Source organism: Montipora foliosa, chromosome 2 (assembly GCF_036669935.1).
Source record: "Montipora foliosa isolate CH-2021 chromosome 2, ASM3666993v2, whole genome shotgun sequence".
NCBI classification, from domain to species: domain Eukaryota; kingdom Metazoa; phylum Cnidaria; class Anthozoa; order Scleractinia; family Acroporidae; genus Montipora; species Montipora foliosa.
In genome coordinates this window covers 48,839,522-48,862,538 of record NC_090870.1, presented here as the reverse complement: position 1 = coordinate 48,862,538, position 23,017 = coordinate 48,839,522, and the positions used below count along the sequence as shown (strand labels likewise).

Here is a 23,017-nt window from a genome sequence, read left to right as displayed (position 1 = left end):
AGCTTGTTCTTTACCGCTCTAGTCTTAATTCTTTCATGATGTCACAGTCATTGTTGTTCCGAGGTGCTAACTGAGATCTGGTGACTGTCACGGGACAATCCCATAACATCCTAACTGGTCTAACTGTAAGCCCATAACTTGACCCGGCGAAAATGGCATCGAAACAAATTGATTTTTTTTCCTCATTGGGTCTTCTTATCCTCAACTCTTTGATTGCTGGATGAAGGGGTTAATTTCTTAGGAAACTGTGGATTTATCAACGCGTTTATATGATGAATTGACCACCGTTGAGGAATTTGAAAGCTGACGCCTCGCCGGTTGTTGATCTCTTGCGGAAAAGTCGCGAGAAGGCTGGGGCGGGGGTAAAGAAGAAGCCCTTTCACCCAACCTTTCACCGGCCCCAGCGTTCTTGCGCCGCTCGAATTCTTTGCCCTATGAAGTTAGCGGCGAATCCCTAGGATTCAGTATTTTACCTGGACAGGATGATAACAGTGGGAAAACACAAGATATAAGATAGAGTACCTAAATCATAACTTCATTAATTTAATGGGTTTCTACACGAAGCTAGACCTGCCAAAAGTCGACCATACGAGAATCCCAGGAGAAAATGTTTTGGCGAGCTAAGCGTGATTTTTCGGACGCGAAGCGGATGAGCGAGCGACGAAGCGCCATCTACATGAGACGAAGGACTTTTCGAAAGTCTAACACAAAGCTTACAATCTTTCTCTTGCAAACACTAATTACTGTTTACGAGAACAGTTGCGCTAGGCCGGCATGCAGACTGTTCCGGTGACTTACCCTTGGTAAAAAGCGGCATTTACATGACGGCGAGATTTGTGATTTCTTTCGTCGCTATATACGAGCGGTAAAAAGAACACCAGGATTCTATCTAGAATTTATTGCTTGGGGGAGGAGTCCCGAGTGGCCAAAGGCCACGAGATTCCTAGGGGAATCCGGGGGCATGCCCCCCTCGAAATTTTTTTAAAATGATTATGCACTGACATGCACTCTGGTGCATTTTAAGACACAATTTTGAGAAATGTTACAGTGGTATTTAATTTCATTTTTTAGTCATGATCACATTCTGATGACCTGTGTACATCAGCGTCTTCTTAATCCATGGTTTTCTGGTTTACAAATTTGTCCATGCTGTCGCTATTCAACTCATGACAACCAGAATGTACAGCGCGATAACCCGAGCCTGCTGTAAGTCAAGCAGTTTCTAATTCCCCATGGTCTTTGTCATATAGTGTCCTTAAACAGGGAATACTTACTTCATGTGAATTATTTTCATAAGACTGACCTGACCTTCTAGCATCTGGATGATTTTCTGGTATAGTTACTTATATACTGTAATAATTACAATATTTTTGGGGGGGAAGCTTCTACCCCTCAAGTACCCTAGATAGAACCCTGAGCACACAATTATTTCAATCTGCAAGCAAGTTTTACCTGTCTGTCTGTTTCTTTTACCATTTGAATACACCGCGTAGCGCAATTTTCCAACCAAAGAAATTCCATCGCCAATCTCAATCCTATTGCGGTAGTTTAGGCTGGCCATAAATTAACTTCTTGTTAGATATGGGGTACAATATATTTTGTTGTTGATAATGGAAAGCAAAGGAGACTGTGTTGAATCTAGGCATTATAAACTTCTCCATTTGCCGTAGGTAGGAATCCTTTCGCGTATTTTACCTGGACAGGATAATAACAGTGGAAAAACACAAGATGACAGAGTACGTAGATCATAACTATATTAATTTATGTGGTTTCTACACCAAGCTTACAACCTTTCTTTCGTAAAGACTAAATACAGTTTGCGAGATTTGTATTTCTCATGGAACATAAGCTAAGCTTCTTCAATGACACTTCGGTGAAATGTGTTGAAACAGCAATGCAGTGGTGTGAGGTTGTCAGATCTTTGCCCACTGTTTCTTATGGCAAGTTACGGTAACAATTATGAATGGGACATCAGTATCTATTGAAAATCAAACAAATTTCTTGGGTATTACACTTCTTTCATACTTGGTTACTGAAATGTTCTGCCACGGCATGACTATTCCGGGGGTGCGTTAAGGGGTAGGAGGTGGGGGTCGGGTGAGGGGTAGGAGGTGGGGGTAGGGGGTGAAGGGTACCATAACTGAAACAACTTAAACCTTTGCAAAAGTGCTAACCTGAGGCCTAAACACTAATAATGTGTAGGCATAAGGTTAGCATTTTGGTAAAGGTTTGGGTTATTTCGGCTATGGTACCCTTCACCAACTACCCCCTCGTCCCCTACCCCCCAACTACGGAATAGTCATGAATGCCGTACTGCCAGGCATTTCCAGGTCTTGATCCAGTCTGGCTTCTCTAGCAACGGGACCTCAGCCATTCCATCAACTTGCACATCTTGGACGTTCTCGCTGTTAGCAGCACTTTTTTGTACTTCTTTAAACAACAAAGCGAGGATAGCACACATACTATATGCGAGATTTCAGTGTTTGTTGCTACAGAAAGACGGGGGGGAGGGGGGGGGGGGTTACAACCTAAGGGAGTAGAGAGTGGCCGGGATCTCTTAAGGGTCCTGATACCCGTTTCCAAAAAGTGTTTATCATTTTTCGGAGCCAGTCCCGTTAATTAGGTATGGTTCCCACCTAAATGAGTCCACAACCTCAACATTCTCATCTCGCATGCACTGGATAGCTTTTTCAACGGGAGAAACCATCTTTTCTCCAAGATTACCACACGTACAACGAAGATTGCGTGACGAGTCGACGTCACCAAACTCCATGTACAATTCCATACAACTTGGACATCTTTGAACGTAAGTAGGCTTTCTTGCTCCGCACAAGTTTAAATCCACGACAACCTGAAGACCTCTGCTGGCGAAAGTCTTCTGTGTCCTCACCGAACTAACTCGCACACAACTCGTTATTGTACATCCGCCGATCACCAAAGTATTTATTCCCTTTTGAAGCAATTCTGTTTCGACCCAATGCCTGAAGCCATGCGCATGCATTACTGAAGTGCTGGGTTTTATGACATATGGTTGATTTTGATCCACTACTGTTGCTAAACTGGCGTAAAGATCGAAGTCTTTTCCTGGGAAAGGACAGCGAGTCATGAGAATAGGGATTTTCCCCAAACCAGAACCAAGAAGGCTTGCACAGTTTTCAAAACTCTTCTTTATGGGTTCAACTTCTTCGTCGGGTAAATTTGCTCGCCAAATTCCATCCACGAACGCCCTCTGCAGGTCGATATAAGCAGCACTCCAATGGGTCTTTGCAATGACATCTCTCACTCAGTTATAGTACAATTCAATTTCACGTACATGAAACGAAACGTTTGCGACAAGTTACCGCTGTCAAAACAGTCGGACAATACTGTTTCCGTAGCCCCAACCCCATCTCTTCGCGCCGGGCCATCCCGGGTCTCCTAGCCTGCTCGCAGGCGGTTGGATGGTCGAAAAAACCGGAATTTGTAATGAGGTCGCCATCTTGGATTCGCGCGGCTGGATCTGGGCCGGGGTGAAGGTCGGGAGGGGGGCGGGGAGAGGAGAGAGTTTTTCTCTAACAAAGAGGCTCTTCCAGGGAAATTCCTTTTGCTCATTTTCGTTTTTCAAGATCGACTTCTACTAATGTAAAATTTTGCCGAATATTTAAATAGTAGCGCATTTGGAAGTAGAGAAATTAACTCCTTGGTTAATTCTTAACCTGGGATTAGCGTTAATCGGCCCAGGTTTCGCGCAACTGGCCCCTGGACGCTAATGAAATAGGCCAAGGTACTGTTGAATATTCGGGGAATTTAAAATGCTAAGTGTGTGGGTATTTTTTTGTTTTTTTTTTCCCCCGAGGGCTTAATTTAAGTGTGTTGATCAGTTTTTGAACAAACTCGGGCGTTTCTTGATCTGTAGTTTCATTGGGTATCAAGACACATGCACCTGACCAAAATGGGGCACTCCGATTGGCTAATAACCTTATGAATTATTAATGAGTTTGGGAAAAACTAATCAAAGACTTTTACCTAAACAGCTTTATTTTTAATAAAGAATTAATGTTGACAAATATCAAGGACTGTATAAAAATACCCTTGTATTAAATTATTTTTTTGACTTGAGAAAGTGAAAACATGCAGGATCAAAATGCTCTGAGTTCCATTCACTTAACATGACTTGTAGGCACAAAAGTCAAACTGGAACGCCCGTAGGCTAAATACACACTTCATCTGTCCAACAGAACATCCATTGTACATGTATAACTCGAAACACAAGTATATGAACATTTTCACCAACTTTTGCCAGCAACTATCTTTTATTTGTCATGTCGCACCCCCTTCCCTAAGCCCTACACATGATAGGAATGGGAAGGCAAGTCATAGGTTTTAGTGAGTTGCCTAGACACACTAAAAGAATTCAAATTATGTATATGCATGAAGACTCACTATAGGAATGAATTTGCCATCTGTTTTGTTTGAATTCATCCAAGCATGACTCATAATCCCAGATGGCAATCAACTTTAAAAGCAAAACAATGATGGAACTCTTAAAAAGAGGTTTTGCTTGCAATAAAAGTGTCTGAGGACCTTAAAAACAAGAAACAAACAAAGCAAAAAATTGTGCAAATTATCACACAGCTCTGTATGCATCCAAGGTACTGAAGGTACGGTGCCTTACAAAGCCCACAACCCCCACTTGTTCAAGCGGGACTTAATGTGATGCTATGATGAAAAAAAGAACACTTCCCTTTTCCCTCATATTTTGCAAGTACGTTTGCTCAACAACTGACTTGCAAAATTTTTGTGCTTTGAATTTCACTGCCTGCCATTACTCAAGTTCAAAACTGACCGGTTGGCCCCCAGAGGGTTGGATCTCGGAAAGTGACTACATTTACTCACTAGCTTAAAATTTCAGGGTGCAAATGCAGCCTATTATATAATTTATGCAAAACACAAGTTAAAAAATCTGAAAGCCCAAAACTCCCATGCTGTGTATTAATTCAGCTGCGTACGTATTAATTCAGCCGCGTGTGTATTAGTTCAGCCGCATGCGTACACACATATTTCATTCTCAAACTAGCGAGTCTTTGATGTCATTTCCTCCTCAATCCAGCTCTCTCAAGATTTTAAATTACTTTAGTAATGGCAGACCATTATTAAATAGGAAAACTCCAGTTAAAACAAACAGGTGTCTTTTTGAAATAAAAGCTTAAAGCTTGGGTCACTTTGTGTTAAATTAACTTAGTTTTGAAATCCAAAGAAAAATAAAAATTGAGAGACCTTTTAAGAAGGTCCCAAATACTGGTAAAATGGTCCAACAAAGATTTTGATAAACAAGGTACCAGTAAACTATACCTATTATAAAGAATTTTTTTATTCTTGCTACCAACAGCCATTAGTTGGGATAACTTGTTTGCATTCAGGAAAGGTTAAGTGCAATGGAAGTTTGCCTGAGTCACTTGCATGACACCATCGCTTGTTGCTTTCCCTACGTGGCTGTTGCACAGCAAGTTTTCACCAGACTTAAACTGTACATGTTTGCTTGTGCATTTGCTTGTGCATTTGAGGGAAAATGTTAGCTTTCTCCACAACTCTTTATTAGAATACTCAACCCATTGGCCCCTGGGAGTGAGACGTAAACAGAGCTGTCTGTCTAATGCCAGATGATTTTACGTGTCAACTGGGGGAGCCCTTGGGCGTTTGCGCTGTAAGTTGTCAAAAGCTATGTCCATACCTCCATTAAAGAAAACCACAGAAAACTGTTCGCAAAATTCTTATGCATCTTTCACCTGACCACTTTCACAACCAGAGAAAATTGAACTTCTCTCATTCATGCCTTGTCATGCTTACAATGTATTTAAGTCTGCATTACTATTGATCAAGCACATGATATCCTCATCTTGAAACTGGAAAGAATTTGTGCTGGCAGAAGATAACCCTTAACTCCCTGAAGAAGGTGAACTAAAAATATCATGGAGACTAACATTTTTTAAAATACTGGATTGGCTTCAGGCCTACTCAAAATGCATATTCTCTCAACTCTTGTCTTCTTCTGATACCAACAAGTAAAGTCTGTTTACAAATCTTTTAAATCTTAATCTTACTGCGATGTTCATAATTCTGCCGAATGTCCTCTTCAAGTGCCACCATCCAAACTTTGGCTTCCACCAATCAAACTTCTGACGCCACTGAAACCATGGATGCCAAAATCAATTATTGATATGTGACATAGCCTACCAATCAGCACCTTTGATTCCCACAGTACATTCGTACATTTGAACTTGACACCAATGGAAAGTGATGGAATCCATACAAATCTTTTTATTGAAGAACCTCTAAAAAGATATCATCATGATATTCAAGTGTGAACTAAACAAAAGAGTTGATCTTCCCGGCTATGTCTGGAAATTTGATTGATGGAAGCCAAAACAAAGTTTGGCACTTAGCGCTTAAAAGAGAGATTCCGCTACCTCATGACTCATATCATAAATAAAGCTGTGATATTGTAAGAAAACAATTAGCTGCTGATGTCACTTATAGGGTTAAAATAATGTTGTGGTCAAAGTTAACCCAGGACTACATGTAGGTTACCCTTGCTTCAAACAAGTTATTTCTGAAAAATTAATTAAAATTTTCTGCAAGGGGCATGAAGTTTTGATAATCCAAGCCAGACATTGCTAAGGAGTGGAGATGGGAATGGATAATTCAAATGCTTAGTGATAATAATAATTACTATTATTACCAGCCATTTGAAACAAAGACAGTTTGGGAACTATACGATCTCAACTCATCAATCAACTGCAGGACCTTAAGAGCTGGACCAACTTTCATAAAATGGAGAAGCGTGTCTCTGTTTAACAACAGCAAGGCCTTGCCATCAATTTCCTGCTCTTGAAAGAATCCTGCATACTCAGCGCAATCTGTGGAAAGAAAATACTGAACAACGTCAGATGTGCTCCATGATGAAATTCCAGCCTTTGCTGGAGGGTTTCGCCCTGGGACTGACACATTTGTATTTCTCCCTTGATTGTTCTCTGAAACGTCCCTGGAGTTTGAGTTCATACCGATTGCTGCTGTACCACTCCAAGAGGTGACACCTTGCACACTGCGTGGTTGGTAAGACAAAGAATGGTTTTCGTGGCTTTGATTTGAAGGTGATGAGTTCTTCATGTCTGGAGATGAGACTGCAAGTTGTGAAAAAGACGAAGTCACTGTCATCACACAATTTTCCACAGAACCATTACTCTGTAATTTAGGTTCTTGAAAGTTTCCCTGATATGGTCTAAAGCCTGGTGAGCTTGTACCAGTCATTTGATATGCAGACATATCTTGATACTCTTGTGCTTCAGTGGAGGCATCAGATGTTGTAGACTTACAATGATTACTGCTTTGAAACCGAGGAGGTGGACAATCCCTTTTAAAACGCGGAGCAAGTGGCCGGCGTTCACTGCTCTTTTTTGGTGGAGATGACTTTCCCGTAGATCCATTAAATGTCACACAATCTGCATCACTCAGTTTTCCATCCTTTAATCGGCAATCTGTTGAGCCCATGGTATAAGTTACTCCATGGTATTCCTCTTTTTTGTTTCGACCATTAATAAACCTTCCCCTTTCTGAGGATGTAACTCCTGGATCGCGTCTAGAACCTGAAGGGTGATTTCGTTTGAATCTGCCAACAGCATATGCAGGTCTCACAGACAAGACATTGTCCATAAGTTTGTAGCCATCCCACCTCAAAGCCTCTTGAGCTTCTTTCATAAATGAAAACTTTACAAAAGCATACACTGGTTGACTCGAGTGCTCAACTATTTTGCAAACTTGTACACGGCCAGCATCAGAGAAAGTTGTCTCAAGCAAGTTTTCAGCAATGCCTGATGGAAGATTGCTTACGTGAACTCCAAAATATCCAAACTGGTCTCTTGGAATTGCAGGTGGGCTATTAATACCTTCTGCTCTACTGTTAGAAGATTCTGACTTGTTTGCATTATCGTCACACTGTGATAGTTCTTCTGAACTACTCATCCTGAAAACTAACCAATTGGGAAAGTTTTAGCTAATGGTCAACAGCAAGCACAAGAGGCAGGCCTGTAGCAAAAAAAATCATTTTGCATCTCTAGGGTCTTCCAACAACAATAGTAGAATGCAAATGCCACCAATTCATTAAAATTTAAATTGGTATTTTGTTGCAATTAAGGTCTTACTAACAGGTCAACTACAATCAATAAAATTTAAGGACTTCTACAAGATTAGCTAATTAACTAAAAAGGAATTGAAACAAACGTTCTGACAAAAGCTATTTCAAGTGCTTATCAAATATTGCTAAGGAAGTAACCTTATTAGAATACTGTGATAAAACAACCCAAGAAGCAGCTCCTCTGGTGGAGAGGCTTCTCTTGGGAGCTGATAAAGTTCGCTGAGGGGACGAAAAGTTTACACCTCACGTACGCACGCATAATTTTTCGGTTCCACCGACTAGAATCACTGCCGAAGTTAACTTACCAAAATACTGAAATGGTGGAGCTCGGAGCGATTGCAGAATACCTTGTCACGAGGAAATTCGCCACGAAGAAAGCTCGTAGAAACATGTGAGCCTGAGATAAGAAAGCAGACGTCTCAAACCTGTCTGGCTTTTCAAACACTGCAAAATCCGTAATCGTCCATGTGAGAAGCTCACGTTGCGAACACCTGACGAGGTTACCAAGCTAGGTTACCGAGGCTACCAAGTTTCTGCTCGGGGAGGGGGTGGAGGCATTCTCGTTCCCAGAGATCAGTCCATAGGGCCGCCCCCTATGACGTATAGACTGAGAGAATCAAGTTAGTTCTCCGGAAAGAGAATGAAAAAAGTTTGGGGTGGGGCTGGCAAAGAAAAATTGTTGCCGCTACACGTATGCTCCGATTTCGGAGCGGAAGCCAGTGGTTTCGCATCGTTGCGAGTTAGCCCCCTCGAGTTAGCCCCGTAACTTTAATATCTAGTTCGCCTCCCCAAATATATCGAGTTCGCCCCACGTGGTTGGACCCCGTTATGATAAATTAATACTAACTGTTTTCGCTCCCTTTTAAAATCTAGGCCTACCTGGCGAACAAACCGTTGATATGTTGTTTTATACGATGTTCACCGCTGACAAACTTGTAGCAAGGCGCTGCTATTCGCAGGGATTTATCCTGCTGTTCCTACTGCTTGCTTGAGTGAGGCTCCAGCACTTGGCTAAGTAGCCTGACTTCTGGCTGTGGTCTCAGGTAGTAGCCAAAACGCGGGGCCGGGGCCGGGGCCGGGGCCGGGGCCGGGGCCGGGGTCGGGGCCGGGGTCGGGGTCGGGGTCCCTTTTCTTTTTCCCTTTTTTTTTTGGTTTCAATTTTTATCGTTATTCTCCTGTTGGTTTTTGCGATAACCTGACTTAGTCTTTTCGAAAATCGGAGTTTGTTTTTCGAAATTAAGATCATTTCCGGAAATGCTGAAATTGGAGTTTATGAAATATACGCCAACTGCCAAAAACACTGAAGACTCGCTGATCTCCACACTTAAAAACAGCATTGCAATGTTTACTTCTTGAGAAAAATGTGATCGTCACGCAGTCACGCAACGTATAAATTTCCTCGTTGCTCGTGTTGCTGTCTTGTTGTTGTCTGTCTTTACTAGAAACGGTTTGTAGTAAAGCCAGAGTCGCACGGGAACTTGCTAGTCAATTCTATTCGGACGTCACGGGATCGAATCCAGTATCACTATAAAAAAACAGAACAACATTGAAAACAATTTTGCGAAAACAGGCAAGTGATAACGTTGTGTGACGACTATCGTGGAACTGTGGCTATGTTCTGTTTCGTTTTAATTGTATTGCGGAGGTTTTTACGAAGTAAAGATTAAAATGTGCTTTTAAAATGTGGAGCTCAGCGGATCTTCAGTGTCTCAAGGAGTTAGTGTATATTCCCCACAAAAATTCCAATTTCAGTCTGAAATTCTCTTAATTTCGAAAAACAAAGATGTCTCTTTCGTAGATTCCGTATAAATGAAAGAAAGATGCCAAACATTCGCATATAACATTACAGGAGAATAACGTCAAAAATTGAACCAGAAAAAAAATGGAAAACAAAGACACCCCGACCCCGACCCCGACCCCGACCCCGACCCCGGCCCTGGCCCCGGTCCCGGCCCCGGCCCCAGCCCCGGCCCCGGCCCCAGCCCCGGACCCGCGTTTTGGCTACTACCGTGGTCTCATTCACACAGAAGACCTTCAAGCTAATCCTGCCAAGCCGACCACAAGCCGGAAAGGTCAGACCACAACACCGGGAACACTGTCCCCTACTCTTTTCGAATAGCGTGTGGGATCTTTAACGTCCCACAGAGTTAATGAGCAAGGATTGTGAGACGGGACCTCCGGCTTATCGTCCTTATCCGAGAAGACTAGAGAGTCTAACCATTTGCAGATGTAATTACAAAGGCAGCACTTTTTTCTCAGTTATTTAAAGACCCTGAGTGTTGGTCCGGCCGGAGTTGACCTCACGACCTCCCGCGTGACGGCCCGGTGCTCAACCAACTGAGCCACCAGTGTGCGGAGTGAAGGAGTGAAGAAATTTGTTTATCGATGTTGATCAGGGCATGCTCGGAAAAACCCGAGTGCTCCTTTGCATAAGTCGAACCTAGGTCCTTCGGATTAATAGTTCGGGTGATCTACCACTCTCGCTACAGCAGTAACTTTCCATCTCTTCCCAATCCCCTCTCCTCGCGCCGGCTACGCATGCTACGGGTGGGAGTGAGGGACGCGAAGAGAGAGCCTGCTCGCAGGCTACAGGACATGAAACTAAATTCATGTGACTGCAATTGCTGGGACTTGGGCATTTTCGCGATTGTACTGATTCCAAGAGTAATACACACTTTTCAATTTAAAAAATAACAAGAGCCAGTCCTTTTGAAATCCGTTCGTTGCAAACTTTTAAATAGAAAAACTCATTAAATTAATACACTTTTTCGCCAAAGCGACTAAGAGGAGTTATCTTACAGTAATAAATTAATGAGGGATATGTCTCGTCATTGTTAAATGCACGGCAGTCTCGAAAAAGAAAAAACAGAAAGAGCGGTTTTCATATTTAAAGCAGGGAATCCAAACCAAAAGGTAGGGCTTTGCCCAATCACTAAAGATGTACACAATCAATCAATGAGCCAATTCTGAAGTTACTTTCGATCCTCAAGTGAAAAACCGCTCAAAGGCATAATGACTGAGTTAAAAGTGAAATGAAAATCTTTGGAAACGCGTGTTTTACATTATAAATATTTAGGAGCTTCCCATTCGACCAAAACTTTCGAAAAAAAATAAAGGAATCTAATGGAACGGAAATATTTTGGAAAAAATTCTGAAAATTCGGGTATGCCTCTCGAAGTGGTCCTGAAATTCCGAAACAACCGGAAAATCGCTTCCCATTGGGTTATTCCTCCCGGAGCGCAATTGCTGTTTACATAACGGGGCAATACTCTCGTTGATGTGATTGGTTTCGAGCGGTCAAGTGGAATTCGAATTTTTTAACTTAAACTTCTGGTCGAAGGGAAAGCGCCCTTTGTTTCCGATATTTCCCTTCGTCATCATCTGTGTTCTTTTGGAAGCTCACAAGCTTGCATAACAATTAGTTCATATGCTATAAAATAACGAGACCTAGAAACTAGTTAGTTATTTATCACTGAATTTGCAAATCGAAGAGTTAAATATTAACAACAATAAAACGTTCTCTTTTGCTAATGTACAACTCAAATCTGTTTCTACATAAATCCTTGGGCTAAAATTTGTTTTAAAACAGTAATTACATCGTGTGCATTAAAGTGCACCTAACCCCAAAATATTTTTTTTGCTAAAATGAATCTTTGCAACTGTTCGAAACGCATTGCGGCCATTTTTTCATTTTTCTAACAAATCCCGGCATTTTATAGGCTTTGAAAGTTGCGAAAATCCAAGCATCTTTTGTTCACGACCGAGTCAGAAGGGGAGTGGGTCTATTCCTGGTTTGACGTCACAATCTACTTTGCATTCATATTTACAAAGAGTTAATGCAATGTAAATCAGCTTGTGACGTCAAATCAGGAATAGACCCACTCCCCTTCTGACTCGGTCGTGAACAAAAGATGCTTGGATTTTCGCAACATTTGAAGTCTATAAAATGGCAGGATTTGTTAGAAAAATGAAAAAATGACCGCAATGCGTTTCGAACAGTTGCAAAGATTCATTTTAGCGAAAAAAATATTTTGGGGTTAGGTGCACTTTAAAGTACTTGGTTTCCATGTTGTTCAGATAAATTTATTTAGCAAAAACGATATGAAATTTCAGACGAATTTTCAACAAACATTACATTAATTGCGGCTTGTTGCAGTCGCTATCTTGGAAAGGACAATATGCAGTTTTCGAGACTTCGACCACAGTTTCACCTCTTGTCTGCGGAATAAACTTATCTGAACAATAATTACACCATCTACTAAATTACTAGTTCCATTTTCATTCTCTCACGAAGAGATGACAATCCCCTGATTTCTTTACTCAGTGCTTTACTCACTGAGGACGACAACCTCGGCCATTTCAAGGACGTCATTCCAAAATACAAGTTTGCGTCAATGAACCATGACCATCTGTTGTGACGCAAGCCAACTTGAGTAAAAATCCTTTTTTTCAGTTTCAAACGTGGTTTTTTCATCGGACACTTGATAGCCGAAATTTTCAAGCCTTAATTTAGAGAAGATATTCGTTTACCTTTCCTATCCTTTATCAATCTGTGCCGTCTTTTTTTTGAGAGAAAAATGACGTCATTTTACTCACGAGAATGAAAATGCGGTGTGTGTAAGTATACCCAGCTGTACTTAGGGAGTAGGTAGCCAAGTTGGTCGGATGGGCAAGTTCTTATCCTGTGTTTAGCCACCACTCTGAGATACAACGTCACTTGGAATAGAGCTTTACGAATTTTCCGCTTACTTTCGTCCAAAATTCCTGTTTCTTCGAGGGTCGGACAGATGTACAAAAAGGGTGACAACTGCCAAAAACTGCCCATCTGCCCAAAAACCCAATGCATGCTATGCTGGATACCGTTTCATAAAAATAGGAGTTCTCGTTTGCATCAATTAGAATTATTTTCTGCTAATGATTTTCCTGAAGAGGTTGTTTAACTAAACGCAGATTAGGAAACTTGTCATTTCACCAGTGACTCGGAGCTGGGAGATTGAAACAAATTACTTCAAAGTATTAACACGAACTTGTGAAGAATTCGCTGATTCACCAGAACCATGACAGATGAGAATGTAGATGAATATCTCCATGGGTTGTCTGATGGGCACAATGTTTCAAGCCTTGCTCTGACGTGGAAGGGTTGGTGAGAAATTGAACAAACATGGCGCGTTTGATTCATCATGTCGTCAACTGACTTTAACCCCGCCGCGGTCCCTACTTTTCATCTCTCACACTGTTGCAGTCCACGAATATTTGACAGGGACCCTAGAGTCACCGGAACCGGCTACTTTTCGTAATTCTGGAAAGGAAGTATTTGTACAAGCAGGTGTAGACTCATCTGAGGTGAAATCATTGCGTTCGAAATTACCGCTTCGTTCTGGAGGACAGTCATTTACTTGGCCAGAGCTAGAGAGCTCTCCGCCTGCTGCTTGACTCGCACTGCATGGCGCCACAACATCGAGTTGAGAATTGCGCAAAAGCGGAGGATCAAGAAATTGTCCCATTAAAGAAATCGTAGATATTTTATACAAAGAAGTTCGTTCTTGGGCGGCGCTTGGTGATGGTGGTCCGCTGCCCCCCGTCACTGGAGAGGACGCTTTCGATGTTCTTGGTGGCGAAGCGCTAAAGTAAATGTCCGCCTTTGAAGGAAGAATTTTGAAACTAATTGTTAATTCTTTATAACGTTATGATCATACTTAAAAGGATTTTTTTTTATTCCAGCTACAGATTAAAACTTAAAAAGAGTGACACTGGGATAGAACGCGTGCAATCTCCTTCTTTCTTTCAGACAAGGTCCAAAGGGACTATTCCAAACTTGCGCATCGTCCGACAAGTGACTTGCGTATGCTCGGCATCTCACTCGTAGAAGAATATAAACAGTCTACAGCCAAGTTATCGGTATTCTCCGTGACAAATATTCTCAGACAAAGACAGTCACCTGGGGTAATCCAAAGTTGAGGCCAGTGCATATGAGAGAGAGGGCGGATAGAGTTAACTATTGTAAATACTGTTTTCTACCCGTGTAAACCATGTGAGCGTTAGCCCTACAATAGTTAATTCTGTTGAAATATAAAGTGCTACACGGCCAACGTTTGCAAAAACGTAACCCTTCCTTGTACTTGTACATATTCATTGCCGTGAATTTGAGATCTTCAATTCCTTGCTCCCGTCTGACCTTGTAGCTTAGTCGTTAGAGCAACGGTGATCAAACCCAAGGGTCGTGGGTTCAATTCTCACCCTGGTCATTGTTTTTCTCTGTCCTTGTGTGGGCCCGTTTCCATTAGTAGGGCTAACGCGGACATTGTTTACATGGGTAGAGAACAGCACTTCATATTACCCTACAATAGTTAGTTCTGTTGGCATATGAAGTGCTACACGGCCAACGTTTGCGAAAACGTAACCCTTCCTTGTTTGTTTAAGAACAACTGAAAATGACTCGGCCGATCGCTAATAGAAGCATTTAGTACACTGCTTGCTTTAAAACCACAACTTTTGTGACCTTTTTTCCCAATAGTAATAACTGTGGAACTGCCTGTGTAGACATGATTCTCAAAATTTAACGTTTCCGAAAACGTATTGGGACCAGTTAGCCCAAGTGTTTGACATCCAAAACAATCCTCGTGGAGCTTCTGTCGTCACTGAAGTTACCATGGCCATAGACTGCAAAAGTAGTTAACTTTAATTTTAACCTTTTTGCTGTTGAGGTTCCACGGGGCGGACAGCCAGCCCTTTGTGGTCTTAAATCATTCTATAAGTTTCTGTCTTGTTTACGTGTGCTCTACTGAATTATCTGTAAATGTCTTTGTAAAAAGGCGCACATTAAGAATTTAATATGAAATAGAGAATAATCAGATTCAAGCGTACCTTCGCTGATATGAGAGCGACTTTCGGCAAAACCAGCGTGTGGACTAAATTTGCGTTGACAACGAGACGTATTTCTATGGTGTTCGTGGTGAAAGCGAGTAGATATGGAAATGCACAAACTAAAAATAAATGCAGAAATCAAATTAAGCAACTACATCGGTTGCGTCAGCTTATGTCGCGGGGAGTTTTGCGCGTTTGGACCGCGCAAACGAGCAGCAAAGCCGCAAAAAGGCGCGCAAGTGCCACGAGAACGCCACCCTATTCCTACGCGGCGTTGCGGCCTGCTTGCGCGCTCGCGCTCGACAAAACGCCCAGCTACAAAAAGAACGGTTGCTTGAAACTTGAATTCATTTGTACTTGGCTAGAAAATGGAAGCGCTATAACTGTACATACCGACTGAGTTGGGAGCCGAATTCCACTGGAATGCGAAGTTTGATGACTGTTCTCCTGTTAATCTTTTAAATATAGACTGGTCTGGAAATAGAATTTAATGAAAAAGTACAGAAAAGATTTTGAATGCAACGTAAGGCTTAAAGAAACATTTGTTGCATGAGGAAGAAAAGGTGATTTTTACCACAATTGCTTGTAATCTCGCAATCTGATTGGCAAATTTTTCGTTGTCGATAAGAGTCTAGACAACGCTGTACGCGTCAATTTGTCACACAATGCAATAGCCAACCAGGAGCACCCATTTTGGGAAATAAATCAATCATATTGCGAGTATAGTATAGACAACGCTTGCTCTTTCTTCGTGTCATGATTTTGGTCACGCTCTGAAATAAAACTTTCTTTAGCGTTGAATATTGTGGTAAAAAACAAATCGAAAGTCGTTCAGCGTTGTCTGTACTCTTATCGACAACGATATTCGTCATCACAGTGGTCAAAATTTGTTGTGGACTCACGAGGCTCCGCCTCGTGAACCTCGACATGTGAGTACAGACAACGCTGAACCACTTTCGCTTTGTCAAGTGTCATTGATTTAATCCATCCATGATTTATGTAACTTACGATTAAACGAAATGAGCAATTCCGATTCCTCCTCTTCGTATACGTCCACTGCCGAGACTAGAGTTGCTTTCTGCAAAGAGAAGCCGACATATACATCCTGTTGTAATGATTTATCAGAAGACATCCAGATTTAAACCCGCACATCATTTTATCTAATGGGGTTGAAACTGGAGACCATGTCCAGCAAAATTATATGAGAACATAAATGTGCATCAAAATATTGTTATCGATTTGCGATGATTCCAATTTGTTTTAAATTGAAAGATATGTAATATTGCCCCGGAAAAATTATTCTGTATTGTCATCAAGACGATTTCGAAAGAGACAAAGCTCACCTTTTGTCTGTCAAGGGTGTGTATTCTTGACACCTCTCCGTCTTCGTCAATGAGATCGAACTGATGCTTGTAACCCACGCAAACAAGACTCTTGCGAGCATTTGTGTTCACGAGGGTCATTAGAATAGGTGCTTCGGCAATCGCAACTTCCTGTTAAGTACAAAAGTGAAAGGAATAAAACTGATGGTGATGATGATGATGATGATAGTCGTCGAGTGGGTTTGTAGGCAGACTTTAAATCTGGAGTTCCCGGGTTAATACGATTCCCACTGATCCCAGGTTGCAGTTTTTCTAGAAGTCACTGTCTGAACTCCCGAGCTGCGATCGTAGCAAACTGGCCGGCCTCCCACCAGTTTGGGACCTTAAGTTTCTTTCTCTATTTGCATCATTTATTTTGTTGTCATTGGCAATGGGAGGGACCGAGGATAATACAATGACGATGGTGGTGGAGATAGTGGAGTTGGTGATGGTGATAACGATAATGGTAGAGGGGTTTTCAATTGAGTGTTGTGAAACAAATACCAAAGTAATTAATTTAACCAATCACAGCATGTGCAAACAGCAATTCTACGTAACTTGCTCAAAGCGCGGCAAGAATCGCGCGTGCAAGTCTTCAGTTTGGTTTTCCCTCTCATTGATTGATAAACTGGCGCAAGATTTTTAAGCGGTCACTAAGCGTAGCAACTGCAATCACGTAATTACTTTCGACATTCATTTGAAAACTGCTCTCTAAAATATAACTGCGACAAAACCTTAAGAAAATGAGAAGAAACGATTTTGTCATCATAACTCCGAATTTTCGAAGGACTTTATCAAGAACATAACGCTTCGTCTGAGCACATCGGGGTGCAACAACGATGATCAGTTTACACAAGAATCAAACCTGGATGGCCTCAAATCCATTGGCGACATCTTTATCGTTCGTCATTGACCAAGTGCTTCTCACTGCATCGTATTTCCATCGCAGCAAGGTCACCTTTCTTCCTACAGCTACTGCAAGCTTCAGCTGTTTCTCACTGGACTGACTCAAGGCGAACAAATGACACCCTGTAGGAGTAACGAAACAATCCAATTTTAACAGTCGAGACAAATGTCGAGTTTGCTTTGGTTTTTTTCTTACGACTGTACGTTAAATGACATCGCATTTTCGATTTGTCCTCTCGTTGGTTAAGATCGTACAGTTTATCCAGGGAATCAGTGCAACCTACAGGTAAGAAAAGAATCTACTCGCAGCAGATAACTCACTACTAGAGGAGGTCCCATGATTTATGAGTCAAATGGTCAATGAGTCAGTGAGTCAGGAGTCACGAGTCAATGAGACTCACAGTCAATATAGCAATAATTTATTGATTAAACCCCGGTTTACACTACAGAAAATTGGCACGGGTCCCAAAAAATAAGGTTCGGCTCGGATAAAATTTGCAGTGTAAACAACCTGTCAGTACCAAATTTCATCCGAGCCGAACCAAAATTCTTACCCGTGCTGGGACCTTTGGCGAGGAAGTCCGAGCACGGGTGAAAATGGTACGGGTGCTGAAAAAATAGGCACGATTCGGATAGAACAAGTAGTGTAAACACTTGAAAGGGCCAAGTTTGAGCCTTAATTCATATAGGCTAGCTGTTTTTTAAACTACATTTTTGGTATGGTAAAAATAGTGTAGAGTAAACGAAGTTTGCTGTGCTCTTTTTTGGCAGCCGTGCCAATTTCACGGGAGCCGTGCCAAAAAAATTCTGGAGAGTAAACCGGGCTTACGCCTAAGCCCTCGTTTCAGTGATTAGGCCTAAGCACTCTCTGACATTTTAGCTTTCATTTTATGGGTTAGGGTAACTGCACTAACTCACTGACTCATTGACTCAAACACTTTATACTCCTAATAGAGAGATAAACGGCAGACTGCACGGAAATTTCGTTTAAGTCACACTTCTGCTATCACCAGTCTCCTTACTAGCTCGGTTTGTACCACCGAAAGTGAAAATTCCGATTTTTAAAAGGCTGCAAGGCATCAAAATAAAATAAAGCATAGATTTTGTTGATTTTTTTTTTGTCTATCTCAGAAAACCATGATGTTTCAGTAGAGTAAATGAACAAAAACCCGTCATTTACACTTCAAAGCTACGGTGGATTACCGGGAAGTCTCTCTAACCTTACCTTTGCTTTTCTCAACTCTGTGGCTTTTGCAGAACGACCTCGACCTCGGTTCGTCGTCTTCGTCTTCAAAATCCGTTAATCTGAACACGTATAACTTCGGCGAGTGAAATTCCTTACCTAACAATCACCAGAAAGACTTGAGATATCTGTTATCCCAGTAAAAAAAACTGAACAGACACTTGCCTAAGGGAAGTGGTCAAAACTACTATACTCGAACAGGACCCACCAAACCACAAAATAGATGGCGGTGTCTGCCTGCACCCCCCTTGCTTAACGTCAAAGATGGTGTCTATATTGCATAGCCACCCCTCTATCCAGCAGTAAAAAATTACAGTGAGATTCAAACCTCACTTTTCTTGTTTGTATAGTAATGCCGACTCTTTCTAGCTGAATATTCCTGTGTCAACTCAAATTTAAAAGCCAATAAAATGTTGTCGGTAATGTTCATGTGATAAGTTTGAAGATAGGTGGTGTGTTTGGGAACCCCCCTACCCCAAAGGTGGGCCCTGTTCGAGTATAGTAGTTTTGACTAGTTCCCTAAGTTCTAAGCCTTTTTACTGAAATCTCTGACAGGTCTCTCATCATGGAAGTGTTTTAAGGCGGCTAACATATGTTAAGCACCAATGAGCTTGCACGCAATACGGAACAACAGTATGATTTTTGAATCCTAACCAAGTCTCTGGATCTTATGCATTTTTAGTCATCTCGCCCGATCGTGATTTTCTCTAGCAATGGCCATGATTACAACAGCAGACAGAGATGTGCTGGAGTCCGAACGGAGGGTGCAGGTCATTGTTTTACCATTACTCAAACAACCCAAACCTTTTCAAAAATGCTAACCTTAGGCTTAAGCATTATTATTTAAGCCTAATGTTAGCATTAGTAAAGTAAAGTAAAGTAAAGTAAAGTAAAGTAAAGTAAAGTAAAGTAAAGTAAAGTAAAGTAAAGTAGACCTTATTTAACGTCGATAACTCGTAACAGTAACTTTTAAATACTGACAAACCTGAGGTCGACGGTGCGCTCATTTTACTCCCCCCAATCCATCAGAGCTCCGTTTTACGGGTATTTAAAGCTGCTTAGCTACACGGAAAGGAAAGGAGTCGAAACAAGGATGCGAGATCCGGGAATCGAGATCCGGGAATCGAACTCAGGACCTCTTGCACCAAGGCCGCGCACTAACCGACTGTGCCATCCTTGCTCCAGTAAAGGTTTGGGTTGTTTCAGCTATGGTATAACAATGGTGATCTTCAACCCTAACCCGCAACCTGCAGCCTGCAACCTGCAGTTTACACCCTCCAGGTGTCCGAAACGGTTTCATCCTTCTGATGGAAATACTGTGGCATCCTGTTGCAGCAAGTAAAAAGTGTGGTCTACAGTCTCCAAACTAATGAACTTGACCTTGACCATTTCAGATGACACAAAAGCAACTTATCTAATAATTGCCAGAAACCCATAAGGGTTGAAACGTGTACCGGCCCCTTGTGTGCTGGGAAACAAGCTTCTGAATATTCAATTTGCTAAGTACCATATTTGGAACAACAAGAGAGAAACATTCAGCCAAACAGTTCGCGAGAACACCGTGACGCAATACCACCAATGTTCTCGCGCAAAATAAACTGGAGCGAGGGGTTTCCAAATATGGTACTTAACACTGAATATTCGGAAGCTGTGAACGCGCGTTACATGTTTCAACCCTTATGGGTTTCTGTAATTGCCTAATATCACTGAAACCGTTTACCTTTGTCAACTCGGAAAAGAAAAAGTCCAAACCCCTCCACGACACTCATTTGTTTTGCAACCACTGACTTGTCGAATATGTAACGATGTTTCTTGCCTAAAACGCAAGGTTTACATGACTTAATAAGTTTCTCTAGAATTGTCAAATATCAGCTTCATTGGCAGTGGGCGTGGGTAAGATTTCCTGTCTTGCTGAAACTTGCCTTACAAATCAATTAAAAGTAAAGGCTTGTGACTAAAATGGGTCCACAGAGGCAGGTTGGACAAATTATTACAAATGCATAACAAACAACTGGGCCAAACCGGCAGTTCCATGCGCCCCAAGCAGGGTGGGTAAAGGCGTTTTATGTTCGCCCTTGCCGATAACATGAAAGAAAAAACGACGAGGCAAATAATTCGTTCACAAGTATTTAGCTGTTCCCGTCATTGTTATATGGGAGATTTCTAAGGAACTTGTCATGCTATCACGGGCGTTTTCCCATAGCTCTGTGGCGGCCATGTTGGCAGCATGTTGGTCTTTCAAACTGTTCAATGTTCTTTTGTTTTGAAAATCTAACAGTGAATTGAAATGCTCGGGAGCACAGGAGTCATGCACCCGGCCACGAGAACAACGTCGTGCTATGATGAGGCAGGCAGTGTGGCCCAGTGGTTAGGGCGCTTGCCTTGAGATCCGGCGATCCCGGGTTCAAGACCCGCTCCGACCACTCGTTGAATTTGATCCTGGAAATCCCTGGTTCAACTTCCCAGCTGCACTTGTAAATAGCCAACTGGTTTGCCTCCAGAAGTTGGGATTCTTAACAGTTGTTGTTGTTCTGTTCTGTCGTTTCATTGTGTTTCATTGGCCCTGAAAAGCCCCTATGGGGAGCGGCCAATTAAGGTATGTATTGTATTGTATTGTATGTAATATTGCGGCTGAGAAAGCAAAAAGTCAAACCTTGGATCACTTGAATGCCATCCTCCGTGCCCAGCACCAAACTGTTACCTGTGGTGGAACCAAGCAACCAGATTAAATAATAATGGAAAATACAAAATGAGTGAATGAGTAGAAGAGACAAGCTAAATAGGAGTGAATACACGGAGACGTTTAACGAAGTAAAACAAAGAAGGCAACATGTCCTACCCCAAGAATCACCGCAAAATATCTTGGACGGAAAATTCTCATAAAAGCGCAGAGGTTCCCACGGCTGAAAGAGTCAAATGAGAACAGCAAATAGTGAGAAAATGTGAATGATAAAGACTGATTTATATCAAAGAGTATAGACGTTTCTCAATGATCATGTGATTCTAGTGGAATCACCTGTTTACCTCTCCATAGAACGATAGGTCCCGACACAGATTAAAACTGCGCATGGAGATGGTTAACTGGCAAATCAAATCGGCCAAATAATTAAGTGAGAAATGTTGCTCTATTTATTGATAAATGGGAAACTTTATGGTACTGTTAGCTTGACATTGTATGAGTAATGTCTCTCTGGATATTTGAAAAGGATGGAAAATTTAGCTGATAATTGAGTTTTCTTGGATTTCACATGATGTTGGTGTCCCGAGCCAATCCTCCGGGAATTGAACTCTGTTATTATGCAAACCTTTTCTTTTGTTTTCGTTGAAGAACATGGCTGTTGATTACGTGAGTGAAACCCAAGAATACTATCATTTGACCCTCATTCAGTTTTATCGTATCATGGTAGCAACGATTTCTACTACTACACGGCCTATACTCAAGTCACAACCTAGAGAGTGAAAAAAAAACAACAACAACAACAAAATTGTTCTTCAGAGGCATCAATCTATTTTTGACGACTTCTTTTGCGCTTTGGAGTAGTTGAAATATAGCTTGCGTTTAAGGACCTCAAAAGTGTTTCACTAGCAGAGAGATGCACAGAGTGCACCAAATCACTAACAAAGAATATTACCTCGAATCTGGAATTCCCCGCTGTGCTTGCTAAACTTGTCGGGGCATCGCCCTTTACAATCGTTTGCAGCTTCAAGGACTGAAGAATAAGGGAAAGTTTTTAACTGTTTTAAAAGAGGACTTTATTTCAAACAAAAGGAAAATTGCAAAAAATGAAGCCTCCCAGTTCCTTACTTGTCCTAACTGTAGAAATGCTTGCTCTCGTTCCATTCCTTTGCGGCGATTGCCTCTGGAAGAATCAAGCGCGTCATTCCACGATTTTCGAGCACCGAGTTTCTGTAATGGAAAGACCTCATCCATATAAATCAACATTTCCTATCTGATCGCACCCCAAAGCAACTACTTTTTACAGAAGTGACTAACAATGCAGACACCTTGCAAATGCGCATGTGTTTATCTTTGGAGGTGCAGTGGTTTGCGCACCTGACGTCTGTACCGGTGCCGGTAACACGCTGCCGCGATGGGATTGCAGGACGGGATGGGGAGGGGGGGGGGGGGGGCAGAAACATTCTCAGTTGCTTCATTTTACTGAAACTGGGATAAGCTCCGGCGGTGTGCGACTTTGACTTTGTCTTGCACGGTTTTTCTTTTTAAATGAAATTCTAACGACCCTTTAGATCAAGTCCAACTTACTTCGTGCATGTGGTCTTGAAGAAGCCTCTTTATCAAACTGTCAAGAGTCCGCTGACGCCTGTTGCTGAATGTGGGCGACGCATACACAGCTTTCTCTCCGTTCATTACTACAAGTAAAGTAAACCAACCAACAAGAAGGCAATCAGCTTTTTATTTACGTCCAGCCGGCCTGCCGGAGTTGAACTCGCGATCACCCGAAGAATGATATC

General features: G+C 41.9%; 3 protein-coding genes across 7 annotated transcripts in view; all 3 read right to left on the bottom strand.

Moving 5' to 3' along the window:
* Positions 1 to 1,741: 1,741 nt before the first annotated feature.
* Positions 1,742 to 6,126, bottom strand: LOC137991765 (uncharacterized). The gene is made up of 3 exons (XM_068836798.1): positions 6,081 to 6,126; positions 4,423 to 4,563; positions 1,742 to 3,282 (listed from the first exon to the last, which is right to left on the bottom strand). The coding sequence occupies exons 1-3, from the start codon at positions 6,124 to 6,126 to the stop codon at positions 2,594 to 2,596; spliced, it is 876 nt and encodes a 291-aa protein (XP_068692899.1). The 3' UTR covers positions 1,742 to 2,593.
* Positions 4,009 to 8,650, bottom strand: LOC137990895 (uncharacterized). Of its 2 annotated transcripts, none has more exons than XM_068836000.1 (2): positions 8,476 to 8,650; positions 4,009 to 8,006 (listed from the first exon to the last, which is right to left on the bottom strand). In XM_068836000.1, exon 2 carries the CDS (start codon positions 7,996 to 7,998, stop codon positions 6,715 to 6,717), a length of 1,284 nt encoding a protein of 427 aa, XP_068692101.1. In that variant the 5' UTR covers positions 7,999 to 8,006; positions 8,476 to 8,650; the 3' UTR covers positions 4,009 to 6,714. The 2 variants fall into 2 exon arrangements, with proteins under 2 accessions (XP_068692101.1, XP_068692102.1); XM_068836001.1 differs by having other exon boundaries at positions 4,009 to 8,061; positions 8,476 to 8,644.
* Positions 8,651 to 12,124: 3,474 nt separating this feature from the next.
* Positions 12,125 to 23,017, bottom strand: part of LOC137993399 (GTPase-activating Rap/Ran-GAP domain-like protein 3) — a 35,441-nt gene continuing 24,548 nt past the window's right edge. For all 4 annotated transcript variants that reach the window (XM_068839230.1, XM_068839229.1, XM_068839231.1 and 1 more), the window contains 13 exons: positions 22,809 to 22,915; positions 22,350 to 22,451; positions 22,177 to 22,254; positions 21,384 to 21,447; positions 21,198 to 21,245; positions 20,265 to 20,360; positions 18,527 to 18,643; positions 17,261 to 17,424; positions 16,378 to 16,527; positions 16,043 to 16,112; positions 15,428 to 15,508; positions 15,035 to 15,153; positions 12,125 to 13,809 (listed from right to left, as the gene is read on the bottom strand). In XM_068839230.1, coding sequence (XP_068695331.1) covers positions 13,399 to 13,809; positions 15,035 to 15,153; positions 15,428 to 15,508; positions 16,043 to 16,112; positions 16,378 to 16,527; positions 17,261 to 17,424; positions 18,527 to 18,643; positions 20,265 to 20,360; positions 21,198 to 21,245; positions 21,384 to 21,447; positions 22,177 to 22,254; positions 22,350 to 22,451; positions 22,809 to 22,915 — 1,607 coding nt within the window. In that variant the 3' untranslated portion in view covers positions 12,125 to 13,398. The remainder of the gene's footprint in view (positions 13,810 to 15,034; positions 15,154 to 15,427; positions 15,509 to 16,042; positions 16,113 to 16,377; positions 16,528 to 17,260; positions 17,425 to 18,526; positions 18,644 to 20,264; positions 20,361 to 21,197; positions 21,246 to 21,383; positions 21,448 to 22,176; positions 22,255 to 22,349; positions 22,452 to 22,808; positions 22,916 to 23,017) is intronic.

Coding starts and splice junctions, on each gene's coding strand:
- LOC137991765 (XM_068836798.1), bottom strand. CDS start 6,126: ATGGTGGCACTTGAAGAGGACATTCGGCAGAATTATGAACATCGCA. Junction 4,564..6,080: donor GCAGAATTATGAACATCGCA/GTAAGATTAAGA, acceptor CTTGTTTTTAAG/GTCCTCAGACACTTTTATTG. Junction 3,283..4,422: donor ATGGCAAATTCATTCCTATA/GTGAGTCTTCAT, acceptor ACTATAACTGAG/TGAGAGATGTCATTGCAAAG.
- LOC137990895 (XM_068836000.1), bottom strand. CDS start 7,998: ATGAGTAGTTCAGAAGAACTATCACAGTGTGACGATAATGCAAACAAG.